The following is a 15,006-nucleotide window of genomic DNA, read 5'->3' as shown; positions in this document are numbered from 1 at the left end:
GAGGAAGGATCAGATTAAAAACATATACAGTGGTACCTCGGGTTACATACGCTTCAGGTTACAGACTCCGCTAACCCAGAAATAGTACCTTGGGTTAAGAACTTTGCTTCAGGATGAGAACAGAAATTCAGGTTAAGAACATTTTCAGGTTAAGAACGGACCTCCAGAACAAATTCTTAACCCGAGGTACCACTGTATGGGGCTTGCCTTTTTGGCATTTAATCCTGGGGTATTTGCCTCATGGTACACTAGAAGTAGCCCCCCTGAGCTACTGCTACCTAGTGGTAAGTGCAGTAGTTACCTCTTGGCTCATTAACCTTAAGCTTAACCTGAAAACATAACTACTCCAATCCAACTTGACTTGCACTTTTAAAAAAGTATTTGCCCATGACTAGTTGCACCAGAAAGTAGATGGAGAATGTGTAATGAAAGCAATACGGATAGATGACATCCACATTTCAATGTATAGGCAAATAGTGCCTGCAGTTCCTGATCTAGAAAGGGAAACAGGCAGGGATCTCCTTGGTGCACCTAGGAGATGTGGCAGAGGGTCTGGTAACTGTTGTTATAGAAATTTCACATAATTTCTCCGAACCAATAATATTAATTGAGCAATTTCTCTCTCTGTTCCCCAGCTTTATGAACAGCCATCCATTGGGTGGTGGGATGACGATGATGATTTACTGTTCTTCTCAACACAGCCTGGATGCCTATACTTTCTGTTGTTGGACTTCAGTAGTAGTTAATGACTGTAGCCAGATGCCTACATAAAAGAACTGGTATCTGTCTTTCCACATCACAAAACACACTGTGAAGCCCACAATTGCTGCAAGGAGGTTAAGTACTATCTGGATCAGCAAGTAAAGGTTGAAAGTATTGGTGATGTCGGTACAGTCGGATACATTCTTGTACATGAAGGTTCTGCTGAGGGGATCCGCTGTTTCCAGTTTACACTGACAGGCCTCAGTGATGGTTTCACAGGTAAACTGTGTGATCTGCGAATAACAGTAGGCAGCAAAAGCTACTGCCAAAACACAGACAATCAGACTCAGAGCGCTCAGCAGAAAGTATGCAACCTGGAAAGGAAACACAATGAATTTATTTTCAGCATTACAAGCAATTTTATATGGGCTTTACAGTGAATGTTTGCAAGTTGTTGAAGGTTGCCATTTATATATGAACTCTGACAGTCCCAGATGACTTTCACAAATGTCCAGAAATAGGTGATGATTTTCCTATGTTTTGAACAAACACCAATGAGCTCTGCCAATCACATCTGGGTACCTGTCAAAATTCACCAATCCATCTGAGTTTTTGGACATTTACAAATTTTGTCTAGCTCACAGATGCATGCCATCACTTGATGCTGCAATCTATGAGCAAGAAAGCAAACTTCAATCAAGGGACGGGAGCAGAGAAATATTCACAATGTTGAGCTGAGTTTAAAAGGGTTACATCTCCAAAGAGAGATGATTCTGAACAGTTAATAGAGCTGCGATAGAGTATTGGCTAAGGACCTTCCAACTCTATGATTCTATGATGTGAGCTATATGCTAGGTGGCATTAGAAAAGCTGATAAGTCAAAAAATAAAGACAGCAGGATGAGATGCTAAAATCCAATAAAAGGAGAGGTGTACCTCAAGTGATGCTAGAAAAAACAGGCTCATATAATTTAGCATTTTGCCTGCAAGTCTAACTCTTCATTGGAGCCAATATATTTTTTGTTAAAAATAGTGCTTCTCTTTTGTTAATATCTCTCAGCTTTAGCCCCATCTCTCAATCTGTATGCTGATGATACATCTTGTAAAGTAAGCCTACTTTACAAGATTACAGATGTAATATATTTTAAGCACTTTGAACATTCAGGAAACAAGACCATAAAGAATGAGAAAAGATTCCGCCGGATCAGATCAAGAATCCACCTAGGTGAATAGCCTCTTTCCTGTGCTGGCCTATCAGATGCTTCTAGTAAGCCATAAGCAGGTAATTATATTTAACTGATGGGTGTCATTACTGTACCAACATGCCCCAAGCATGGGACTTTGCTTGAATTGCTTAACTTGTTTGTGAAATCACACAAAAAGGCTGTGGAAGCATAACATGTTGACTTATTTAGGCACATGGATGAATATAGATGATCAGCCTGTTTCAAGACTTCACTGTGAGGTTGATGATGTAACCTGAGATGCAGTATAACAAAATCAGTGTGTTGTAAGGGAGTTGCTTATCGCATACTGTGTGCCTCCATCACAGAACGAGGGACTTGATGAACTTCTTTGTATTCTTAAAGGGTAGGCCTCTTGACTTTACTGAATAACGTTTCCCCTGCCCCACGCACACAAACGTCTCTTTGCTGCCCTCCCTGCTGAAACTCACTTGCATCTATGCAGAGTATGAGTACATTCTAGCACCTGAGGTGGACCACAAAGGATGCCCCCCTCCCAGCTAGGGAAGAAGGGGTGAGTGGAGGGGGGTAATAAAGATCTGCTCCCCTGTGGATCCTGCCACCCAAAGCAGTCTCCTCACCTTGCCTCATGGGTGGGCTGGCCCGGAGTATGAAACATATTTTTCTTTTTGTTTCACAAACCTAGTAACATCTCATCAGATTTTCATGTGCAGAATAGCTGTTGTTTTGCTATTCTGCACTGACGTTACTATTTTTGCCTACCTAACATAAACACAACTTTCTAATCAGTTACTATTGTTACTATTGTTAACAGGGGCACCAGCTTGCCCCCCACATTGGGGGCACACATCACATGACATGCTGCAGGGAGGGAGGCGGAGTGTGGCACTGCTTTATGCTCCTCCTCTTCCCCGTGACATGCAGGGGGGGCGGACACGTGCGGAGGGCAATCTTTGCCCTCGCTTGTCCCAGCTGCTGGGTGGGAGCTGGGGCACCCAGCGGTGGGTGTTGTCCCCCTCAATATTGGGGGCTGGGCCCCCTAATTCAAATTATTGAGGGGACTGGAGCCCCAAGTGCCCCCTAAACCTAGCAAGAGTGTACTCTAAGCAGTCATTGTACATTTAAGAATGTGATTAGAGCCCTGGTAGTTAAGACTACCATATAGTTAAGAATCCATATAGTTCAGCAGCATCCTCCCAACAGTGGTCTACCAGATTCTACCAGGAGTCAACAGAAGCAAGGCATACAGGCAATAATCCACTTGATTCTTGTTCCTGTCATCTAAAATTCAGAGGCCTGTGGCCTGTGAATAGGAAGACTTCATTTAGCCATCATTCTCTCTATTTCCAATGTGTAGAGGTAAGTGCCGCCACTGCTCATTGGGCCAAAACAGAGCCATCCACACACAAGGATGATGTTTGCTGAAGTATACAGAATCTTTAGTGAGAGTGGAAGGAACGGAAACAGCCCAATGAGGACTGAGCATGCTCAGTGGCCACGTAACGTTAACTAACTGGTGGTGGTGGAGGAATTGTGTGGGAAGGGAAATGGAATGGAGTATTGTGGAGCAGGGAACCGGAACACTCCACGCTGCAGCATTTTGTTGCAGCTAGCCCTACTTTTCACAGCTACTGTTGATGAAATTGTCCTGCATCGTTTAAAAAGCTGTTTGAGTTAATCACAGAGAATCTCATAAGTCAGATTTGGGTAACCTGTGGCCCTTCAGATGTTGCTTGGCAGCTCCCATAATCCCTGATCATACTTGATGGCAGAGCTGGAGTCCAACAGCATCTGGGGGTCCACAAACTGCCCACCCCTGCATTATACGGAGAACTACTTTCTTTTGTTTGCCCTGAAACTACTGCCAAGCAATTCCACTGGATGACTCCAAGTTTTGTATTATGAGAGGAGGTGGAAATCACTCTCTAGTCAGTACCATCCTCATTTCCCCGCCCCCCCCCCAGCTTCTTATGTCAGCAACTTGACATGGAGGAAGAGTCTTTTTTGTGGTTGCAGCATGAGCAAACCATCAATACAAAGCAGTTTTGTGACCTTGATGTTCCAAGTCTGTCTGTCTTGATAAAATCCATAGCCCAGGTATATGCATCTTCCATCAACTGTATGAATCCATCTTCCTGTTTGTGACTCCATTTGGTGGGGAGGGGAATAGCCAGGTTTATTGACCACATTTGAAGTGGTTATATATGTTCTGCCCCCAAACGAAGTTAAAATGTGCAGAATTTTATTTTGCAGAGTCTTTTGAAATAAAATGACTATACTGTGGAAGCTTTTTTAAAACAAAAACTGGGGGTAGTTTTAACTGAACTCTGTACTTTTGGTAATAAGGCTGCGTGAGAAATATGATGACATATTCTTTTTTTAAAAAAGACAGAGAAAATGCACAGGAAAGTGGGAACAAACAACTAAAGTTCAAACTAGACAACAGAAGATCTGTGACTGGGTAACTTGCAAATTTTATAAATTTTGTAAATGTTTTTCCTGTTTGAAAACCCTCCCCTCCATTTTGTCCTTTTTGCTGTGTGCAGAACCCAACAAAAGCCAATAGACTTGATTTCAATGGGTCTACTCTGAGAATGAGTAACATTGGAAATTACCCTACATTGTGGAGGGCCAAATGTAGCTGTGGAAACTGTACATAACAATGGGGGGCTAACTTAAACTTATTTAAGTCACACTTGAAGGAAAAGTCAGCAAGAAATATATCAGACAAATCTTTAAAAAAAAGTTTCTTAAAACAAGCTTGCTAACAATAGCTATAAGTACATCAGTGTTAATGTAGTTCCTAAAAGCGTCGTTCTTTTATCTCATACTGACATAAATTGTGCTTATTTTGAAGTTTAATGGAGTTCTGGATTCACATTAGGATCGCATTTCCCATTATTCTGATAGCTAAGCCACAATTCTCCTCTGAATTAAAATTGGAGGCACACTTTCAGTCTTGCATCTGAAAAGGTTTACTCTGACAGTAAGCAGGGCCATCCGAAGGGTTTTTTATGCCTGAGCCGAAGCCCGCCACTCTTCTCTGCTGCTCCTCACTTCTTGGTGAGCTGGAGGTAGCCAGTTCACTCCGCCTAATGGTAGGGCCAACTCTAGGTGCAAGAGTAAGAAGTAGCCGAAAATGATTCTGCTACTACTTTCCCCTCATATTTATTATTGACATAATTTAATACTTATGATGCTCAAAAATACCAGCAGATATTGCGTTACATTGGATTCCAAAGTACATCTATGATACATTTTTTACAAGAACAGTAACAAGAATCCATCAACAACACCCCTGTCTAAGTTTCAGTTAACCAACATAGAGCTATTGATCTAACAAATTATTTGACAGGCCACTATGCCCATACCAACCTGCCTGCATGTTAAGGTCAACCATGACAATGGAATTCACTGTCAGCTGACTTCATAAAACTACTACATTTCAGGTACTACACTTCTGAAAGGCCTTGAAGACCCACTTATTTCTACTGGCTTATCAACTAGCGACTCTCTATGTTGATATCAAGTCCCTTTGGGACTTTGGGGGGGGGATGTGTTTCATCATTGTTCCTGGCTTTATTAATTGTGTGAGTTTTCATAGAATCATAGAATCATAGCGTTGGACGAGACCACAAGGGCCATCGAGTGCCAAGCAGGAAACACCATCAGAGCACTCCTGACATATGGTTGTCAAGCCTCTGCTTAAAGACCTCCAAAGAAGGAGACTCCACCACACTCCTTGGCAGCAAATTGCACTGTCGAACAGCTCTTACTGTCAGGAAGTTCTTCCTAATGTTTAGGTGGAATCAACATGAAATCAACATGAAATCGATGGAGACAATTGGAAATTGCAGAGTTTGGAGAAAATGAAGGACAAAGTGCGAGACTGGTTACATTATGCTCAGATTAAAGAAGTTTTTAAAAATGACAAAAAGTTAGGGTTCCAGGTGGAGAAATCGAAGTTAGAAACAGAATTGTTAGAACCAAAGACTAAGGTACTATCTAGAATGTATAACTTGCTGTTAAAATGGAACACACAAGACGAAATGGTTAAATCGGCTATGATAAAGTGGGCACAGGACATTGGGCATAACATTATGTTCGAGGACTGGGAAAGGTTATGGACCACTGGGCTGAACTTCACTGCATGTAATGCTCTGAAGGAAAATGTAATGAAAATGATATATAGATGGTACATGACCCCAGTTAAACTTGCCAAAATATACCATTCGTCTGATAATAAATGTTGGAAATGTAAAGAAAATGAAGGAACATTCTTTCACCTCTGGTGGACATGCCCTAAGGTGAAGGCCTTCTGGGAAATGAAATATAATGAGCTGAAAAAGGTATTTAAGTATACCTTCACTAAGAAACCAGAGGCCTTCCTTTTGGGTATTGTCGGCCAGAAGGTGCTAAAGAAGGACCAAACATTTTTTATGTATGCAACAACGGCAGCAAGGATACTCATCGCAAAAAACTGGAAAACTCAAGATCTACCCAACTGGAAGAGTGGCAGATGCAGCTGATGGACTATATGCAACTGGCCGAGATGACTGGCAGAATCCGAGACCTGGGAGAAGAGAGGACTGAGGAAGACTGGAAGAAATTTAAGATGTATTTACAAAAACATTGTAATTTGGTTCAATGTTAAGAAGGATGCTAGATTTTAAAAAATTAGCCACCACTAAATTAGATTTTGAATTTGATGATAAGTGGGATTAAAGAAAACATAAATTTTATGGAGAATTGTTAGATTATACTTAAATGAGAGAATATAAGATCATAAACAAGTTGATAATTTGCTTGGAAAAACCTTTTAACGATGTAAATGGGAGCGGGAGACGTGAGGGAGTCCAAAGAAGTGATGAAACAACGTTGTGATAGAAGTAAGATTGTTTATTATTGGTGCATTTGTATTTAAAAACTCTAATAAATATTTATATATATATATAAAAAGAAATCAACATGAAATCAACATGAAGTTTTGTATTATATTCATCTTTTGACTAAGGTGGTATATAAATTTAATAAATAATCATAGTAGTAGTTGGAAAGTTTTTTTAAAAAAGTATTTTATTGTGTAAAGTCCCCTTAGCGAGTTTGACTCGGAAAAGGTGACCCTCTCAATATGTTTGAGAAATAAATCGATGGCTTTTTAGCAGGATGACCATATGGAAAGTTGAAGTTCAGAGAGACAGTATGTAACTAAATGGCTGTTGCCAGAAAACAAGAGCAAGAGAGTCTCTCACTTGCCTCAGAGTCTGGCTTGTGGGCTTCCCAGAGGCAGCTTGTGGGAAACAGGCCTTTGGTCTGATCCAGCAGTGCTCTTCTCATATTCTTATAAAAAGTTGTAACATCTATAATAATATTTTTAAAAGAAATGCCTCCAAATGCAGTATTTAGGTCATCAGCGACTGTAAAACATATAACAGTGGTACCTTGGTTTACGAACTTAATCCGTTCTGGAAGTCTGTTCTAAAACAAAGCGTTCCCAAACCAAGGCACGCTTTCCCATAGAAAATAATGCAAAATGGATTAATCTGTTCCAGACCTTTAAAAACAACCCCTAAAGCAGCAATTTAACATGAATTTTACTATCTAACATAAAATGAAAGCAATAATCAATGTACTGTACTATAAAATAACTAAAACAGTATTGTAGATGATAAAAATAAAAATTTTAAAATTTTCTTACCTGCACTAATGATAGTCATTGCTTGGGGGGGGGGGCTTTTATCCATTTCTGCAGTCACACAATCAATCAGTAGCTGACCTGGGATCCACACAGATCCCCCCCCCAAGCTGCTGCAGGAAATGCTCCCTAGAGCGCATGCCTCCAAACCAGCTGGCTGGCAGGCGCACAGCTTCCCTCCCTCACAGCTGCAGAAACGCCTTGACAACCCCGTTCTCCGCTGCCAGACAACGGAAGTGTGGCACTCAAAACGAAAGTGCACCCCCAACAGAGTATATTCGTATACCAAAAAACAACAACAACCCAGAACACTCATTTCTGCGTTTGAAGCGTTCGTAATCCAAAAAGTTTGTTAACTAGGTTGTTCGTAAACTGAGGTACCACTGTATAGGCACCCTTCAAGGCAATCCTCAGAGACAGGGAGAATCATGTGGGCTTTGGGGTAGGAGCTATTGCCCTGTTAAATGTTTATTGCATGGTTTCAGGCACTGGAAGGGCAGAACATTTTCTCCACATGTCAGAACGAGGACATCAAAGGAGAGGATTAAAGCTTGTGCACGAGGTTACCCTGCGATCTCATCAGCAGATCCATCACATGGCAGACTAAGAAGCAATTCCAAAACTGCACACACAACAAAGCAAGGAGATAGCAAAGGAGTTTGGATTTGCTGTTTTTCACAGCTTGACATAAATACAGGCTGGTGATTGCTACATAAACATAGAAGAGAGGAGAAAGGGATGTGTTGGACTGTGAATGACATCCCACACATGTCTCTTTTTCAGTTCTACTGGCAAAAGATAAAGGGGGGGAAGGGGAATAAAGACTTTAAACAAAATCCTAATCATGCCTTGGTTTCTTTGTACACATGCTATCAGATCAATAATGAATAAATCTGTCAAATTTATTGAGCCAAAAAAACAAAACCCAGCAATCCACAAATAGCAACAAGGTTGCCCATGGCACAGAGAAATTTAAGGCCCCATTGAGTGACAGCTATGACCCTCAGCTTGAATATCAATTACTCAGTTTCTAGGGCACGGCAAAACACTGGGAAACAATTGTAAAACTTTGCTACAGATTTGGAGGGGAACATAGCCTGAAATGTAATTCTGGAATCCAGCAGAGAAACCTTCCTGTGCATTGTTCCACAGGAGACTATCAGACTTTTTCAAAAGTCATCAGGATGCAAAATGGCAGCCTTAGTGTTATGGGCAGAAAGAGAGGGGTTTATCAATGAATGTATTGCCAAGAATGTTGTTTTTGTTTCAAACACTGCAAATTTTGGATAAAATGGATTGCTTCAAGAAGTGGCAGAGAGATATTTCTAGATTTGTCTGGCAGGGCAAGAAGCCCAGAATAAAATTTAAAATACTAACGGATGCAAAAGAAAGAGGTGGATTTGCCCTGCCAGACCTTAGACTTTATTATGAATCAGCCGCATTTTGTTGGCTGAGAGAATGGCTGCTCCTTGAAAACACAGACATTTTGGACTTAGAAGGTTTCAATAATGTATTTGGGTGGCATGCATATCTGTGGTATGACAAGGTCAAAGCACATAAAGCATTTAAAAACCATATTGTTAGGAAAGCATTGTTAATGTCTTGATAAGATATAAAGACCTACTTGAAAATAAAACCCCAAGGTGGTTGTCACCGATGGAAGGAAAGGCTGTGAAAAAGCTCAATATGGAGGCCAAATGGCCGAAATATTGGGAAATCTTGGAACAAGAGGGAGATAAACTGAAATTGCAGAGCTTTGAAAAACTAAAAGACAAAGTGCGAGATTGGCTTCACTATTATCAAATAATGGAGGCATACAAATTGGACAAGAAAATTGGCTTCCAGGTGGAAAAATCAAAATTAGAAACAGAACTGTTAGATCCCAAAACTAAGATTCTGTCAAGAATGTATAACTTGCTGTTGAAATGGAACACTCAGGACGAAATGGTGAAATCTGCTATGATAAAATGGGCACAAGATGTGGGACACAACATTATGCTGGCTGACTGGGAACAGTTATGGACCACAGGTATGAAGTTTACGGCATGTAATGCCTTAAGAGAGAATATTATGAAAATGATATACAGGTGGTACATGACACCAGTCAAGCTCGCAAAAATATATCATTTGCCCGATAATAAATGCTGGAAATGTAAAGAGACTGAAGGTACTTTTTTTCACCTTTGGTGGACGTGCCCAAGGATTAAGGCTTTCTGGGAGATGATTTATAATGAAATGAAAAAGGTATTTAGATATACCTTCATGAAGAAGCCAGAGGCCTTTCTCCTGGGTATGGTTGGCCAATTGGTGTTAAAGAAGGATAGAACTTTTTTTATGTATGCCACAACAGCAGCAAGAATACTCATCGCGAAGTATTGGAAGACACAAGATTTGCCCACCCGGGAAGAATGGCAGATGAAGGTGACGGAATACATGGAACTGGCGGAAATGACTGGCAGAATCCGAGACCTGGGAGAAGAGTTGGTAGAAGAAGATTGGAAGAAATTTAAAGACTATTTGCAGAAATATTGTAAAATTAAGGAATGTTAGAAGGATGCTGGAATGAAGTTATGTGGCTTTAGCAGTAATGTTATAAAGGAGTATTTAAAGATGGATTGTTAACAGGTGAGAATGTAAAATTATAATATATTAAGATAAGCCATTAGGATAAAAGCAAAAATGGAAAGGATTTGCTGAAATAATTAATTGAACTAGAATACAAAAAAGGGAGGTGCGAGGAGGTCAGGAAAACAAGTAAATGAAAGTTAAGATATGGAAAGGTTGATTTGTTTTTAATTGTCTTTTATCTTTTTGTGTTTTGTATTTTTCTCTTCTTTTTCTTTTCTTTTTTATTATTGTAACTTTTTTGAAATCTTAATAAATATTATTTATAAAAAAAAAGAAAGAGAGGGGTTTATCCAAGCACGCAAACACATATTGTATGGGGAAAGGCCATAGCACATAGGTAGAGCAGAAGGTCCCAGGTTCAATTGTTGGCTTCTCCAGGTAGGGCTGAAAATGTCCCCTATCTGAAACCCTGGAAGGCTACTGCAGGTCAGTCACTGTGGACAATACTGGGCCAGACAGACTTTGAATGAGGCAGCTTCATAGAATCATAGAATAGAATCATAGAATCATAGAGTTGGAAGAGACCACAAGGGCCATCGAGTCCAACCCCCTGCCAAGCAGGAAACACCATCAGAGCACTCCTGACATATGGTTGTCAAGCCTCTGCTTAAAGACCTCCAAAGAAGGAGACTCCACCACACTCCTTGGCAGCAAATTCCACTGTCGAACAGCTCTTACTGTCAGGAAGTTCTTCCTAATGTTTAGGTGGAATCTTCTTTCTTGTACTTTGGAACCATTGCTCTGTGTCCGCTTCTCTGGAGCAGCAGAAAACAACCTTTCTCCCTTCTCTATGTGACATCCTTTTATATATTTGAACATGGCTATCATATCACCCCTTAACCTCCTCTTCTCCAGGCTAAACATGCTCAGCTCCCTTAGCTGTTCCTCATAAGGCATCGTTTCCAGGCCTTTGACCATTTTGGTTGCCCTCCTCTGGACACGTTCCAGTTTGTCAGTGTCCTTCTTGAACTGTGGTGCCCAGAACTGGACACAGTACTCCAGGTGAGGTCTGACCAGAGCAGAATACAGTGGCACTATTACTTCCCTTGATCTAGATGCTATACTCCTATTGATGCAGCCCAGAATTGCATTGGCTTTTTTAGCTGCCGCGTCACACTGTCGGCTCATGTCAAGTTTGTGGTCAACCAAGACTCCTAGATCCTTTTCACATGTACTGCTCTCAAGCCAGGTGTCACCCCTCCCAGTTTGGTGTCATCTGCAAATTTGATCAGGATGCCCTTGAGTCCATCATCCAAGTCGTTGATAAAGATGTTGAATAAGACCGGGCCCAAGACAGAACCCTGTGGCACCCCACTAGTCACTCTTCTCCAGGATGAAGAGGAACCATTGATGAGCACCCCTTGGGTTCGGTCACTCAGCTAGTTACAAATCCACTGAGTGCTTCCTAGGCTGCAACATCTTCCTCCCAAGAATTTTCATAGCGTGTACAAAAGGGACATACATTTTGCCTCCATAGAGAAAGAAGTAAAGCGACAAAATCATCTTGGCTACTCAAAATAATGGTTAGCTACCAAGCCCAGTGAAAATGTGTGAACCCCTTGCAAGAAGCTGAATTATTTTATCTGTGTATCACAGCTCTGCAAGCTGGAGCTGATGCGAGTTGTAGTCCAAAATGTCTGGAGGGCACCAGGTTGAGGAAGGCTGGCATAACACATTTGCACTTATTTGCCTACTTATAAAATCTCTTCTTCTTGGAAGAGGCAAAAGGCAGGACAATAAGGCCAACACTCTAATCTCCAGAAACCCACCACCCCTTCTGGCTTCTCAGATATTTGAGGTTAAGAAGGAAGAAAAAACAGTATCAGGCAATGTACCTTGATGGCAAACTGTATGCAGGTCTTCTCATCCGGTTGGTAAGAAACACATAGCATCACTAGTCCCAATAAGGCCACCACGCAGACCTAAAAAAGGGAAAGCTAGACTGTAATGACATTTTAAGAACTGGGGGTGGGAATATGATAGGCAGTATTACAGTGTTGCACTATCGTCTCCCTGACCATAATGGCTAGGGTGATCTTGAGATAGAGAATGAAATCAAGGAGGCACCAAAAAAGGAAAACGCTGCAGTAAAAGTGACACAATCAATGTCCCTCACATAGTCTGGGGACATGCATGTTCCACTTATGAGAAAGAAGTATCCTAGAACAGTTAGGGGTGGCAGTCTTGGCCTTGGTGCAAGATGCTGAACAGTTGGGATCAGTGACCAGAGTGCTATCAAATTCAACATATAACTAAGTAGACAATTGCCAAGAAAATCCAACACATTTAACTTCAAATGAGGAAACTGCCAAAAAAAGAGGGGATTTGTATATAAAAAAAAAAAGCTGAAAAGTAAAGAGGGACACATCTCTTCAAAAAGTTTGGCAGTTGTTCAAAACCCAATAACAGAAACTCATCAGGAAACTCATCACCAGGGCCAAGAGGATGCCAGCATGGTTAATGAGCAGTGTCAAAGAAGTTATGCTTTCCATATTATACAGGTCCATTAATCTCAGTGGTTCTGCTCTGAGTATGACTTAGCAGGATACAACCCCTCATCCATATTCATCCTTGACAGAGTTGCCAAGGGAAGTAACACCATTGAAACATGGTCCTGCAGGGATTCTCCTCAAATCTGCACAGTGCTTCTCAGGTTTAATCCTGTGTGTGCTCGTTCTTTACCATCTACATGAAGCCTTTAATTCAATTAACATGATCTGCCTAATGCTCATATCTTAGTGATATCATATACTGTACAACTATAGCCAAATGGTAAATAAACCTCAGGTACAGAAGCACCTGATGGGTCGCGGGTGGCGCTGTGGGTAAAACCTCAGTGCCTAGGACTTGCCAATCGTATGGTCGGCGGTTCGAATCCCCGCGGCGGGGTGAGCTTCCGTCGTTCGGTCCCAGCTCCTGCCCACCTAGCAGTTCGAAAGCATCTAAGTGCAAGTAGATAAATAGGTACCGCTTTAGGACTTCCGGGTTAGCGCCATCGGCTAATGGCGGATTCCCTCCGAGCTCCGGAGGGAATCGGCTCCGCAGGATCGGGTCTTGTCTGCGGCGGTGACGCGGGGACCCTTAAAAATCACAGGCGCGGATGCCCGTGAACGTGGTGACTCGGCGGGCACCATCTACGCCCCCCCAAGCTGCGAAGGAGCCTTTTTAAAGGCTCCGGAACGGGGATGGGGTGCGGCGCGGTGCTGTGAGTAAACTGCTCCTTCTGTGGAGTGAAGCCGCAAGCCATTGTCGGAGAGCGCTGACTTTTTCCTTGGAACAATTGGATTCTAAAGTAACAACCCGTGAGTAATATGGAATTTGGAATTTAAAGAAAAATCTTCTTGAATTAGGACGAGCGGGGAAGGGTTAAAAAGGAAGTCCGCCCCCCCCTTTGTAAACAATCTAAAGCAAAGAACCTGCTATCTAAGGTCGAGAGAAACCTTTCTTTCTTTTTCTAAAAGACTTTAACCCTCATGGTTTGACATTAAAAGAAATTTTACTGGAGGATAAAAGATTAACGTTGGGGAAGTTTCACCCCCCCAGACCCAGGAGCGTCCCGCGGGAGAGCCTGTTGAGGAAGTTTTGAAGTTTGACAGCTGTCAAATTGGCTGTCAGAAGGAAAAAGAGAACTTTGTTTCTGTTGCTTCTGCTGGTTATATTTGTTACAATTTGTTGAAAATAAGAAAGGGCTTATACAAATTAACTTGATTATTGGATTTGAGCTGAAAGACATTAAGGAACTAAAATCCCCCTAGAGGGGGTTTAGGGACATTACAAGAATGGCTGGAGGAGGGAAAATTAAGACTGAATTGGAAAGAATATTTGTTCTCTTGGGAAAGTTACAAGGTGAAATCAATGTTTTGGCTACAAGCGTCACAACTCTGGTTTTAACAGCAAACAATATAGTTGAAGTTGATAAGGACTTGAAGCAGGAAGCTTACACAATTGGACAGATAGAGAAACTTGAGAGCCGTGAGAATATGGAGAAGGAGACATATGTTGCCCCTGAAGAAAAGGAAGGAGGAGCTGTGTCAGGGGCTCAGGAGCTGAGACACAGGGGAGAGAGGAAACGGAGAGCAAAGGGGAAGAATCTGAGGGCAGCGTAGGGGAGTATGACAGTGGCCCGAGAGATTCCATGAGCTTCTCCAGTGATTCAGAAGATTCCCAAAGGGGGGCGCCGATGGCCAGGACAAGGGGGGTCCCAGGGGGGACACACCAGAAGCAAGGGGCCAGCGGGGATTCCCAAAGCAGCAGCGGGAGATCAGGACCAGTTCCCCCACCAGAGCGAAGTGGGGGGGAAGAGTCCCATGTGTCAGGGCCAGCGTCTCCTCCGGTAGGGAGAGAAGATGAGTCAGGGCTGGCCATGCCTCTGTCGCAGAGTGAGGGAACGGAGGGGAAGTCAGGTCCAGCTAGCCCCCCCGAAGGGGGAAGCAGTGACAGGAGCAGTGTAACGGTCAGGAGGAAGGTTGCCGGCTGGGCGCGCGCGCCAAGTTCAAATGTACAGGCGCGCGGGACAGCAGAAAACCCGGATTGGGAACCAGGTTCTAAAGCCCGCCGGAGGCAGGGGGAAGAATCAGGGGACTCAGCGTCAGAAGAGTCCAGAAAGGGGAAGACCCCAGCGGACAGGCGGACCCAGAGGAGGAAAGAGCAGAGGAAGAGGTGGAGCAAGGCTAGAGTCTTGAACTGGTGTCTGGGGGGAGGAGATTCAGACGGAGCTTCAGCGGTCTAGAGTTCAAGACGTAGAGCTGCGCGCCGCGGCTTTGAAATCGAAACTGAA

General features: G+C 42.5%; 1 protein-coding gene across 1 annotated transcript in view; it reads right to left on the bottom strand.

Annotated features, from left to right (window-relative positions):
• Positions 1-352: 352 nt before the first annotated feature.
• SSPN (sarcospan) overlaps positions 353-15,006 on the bottom strand; it is a 31,794-nt gene continuing 17,140 nt past the window's right edge. The window contains exons 2-3 of the mRNA XM_081879227.1: positions 12,065-12,151; positions 353-1,076 (exon numbers count right to left, since the gene is read on the bottom strand). Of these exons, the coding sequence (XP_081735353.1) occupies positions 711-1,076; positions 12,065-12,151 (453 nt within the window). The 3' untranslated portion in view covers positions 353-710. The remainder of the gene's footprint in view (positions 1,077-12,064; positions 12,152-15,006) is intronic.

Source organism: Podarcis erhardii (assembly GCF_964252035.2).
Source record: "Podarcis erhardii genome assembly, chromosome: 10".
NCBI classification, from domain to species: Eukaryota; Metazoa; Chordata; class Lepidosauria; order Squamata; family Lacertidae; genus Podarcis; species Podarcis erhardii.
This window is presented reverse-complemented; position numbering and strand designations above follow the sequence as displayed.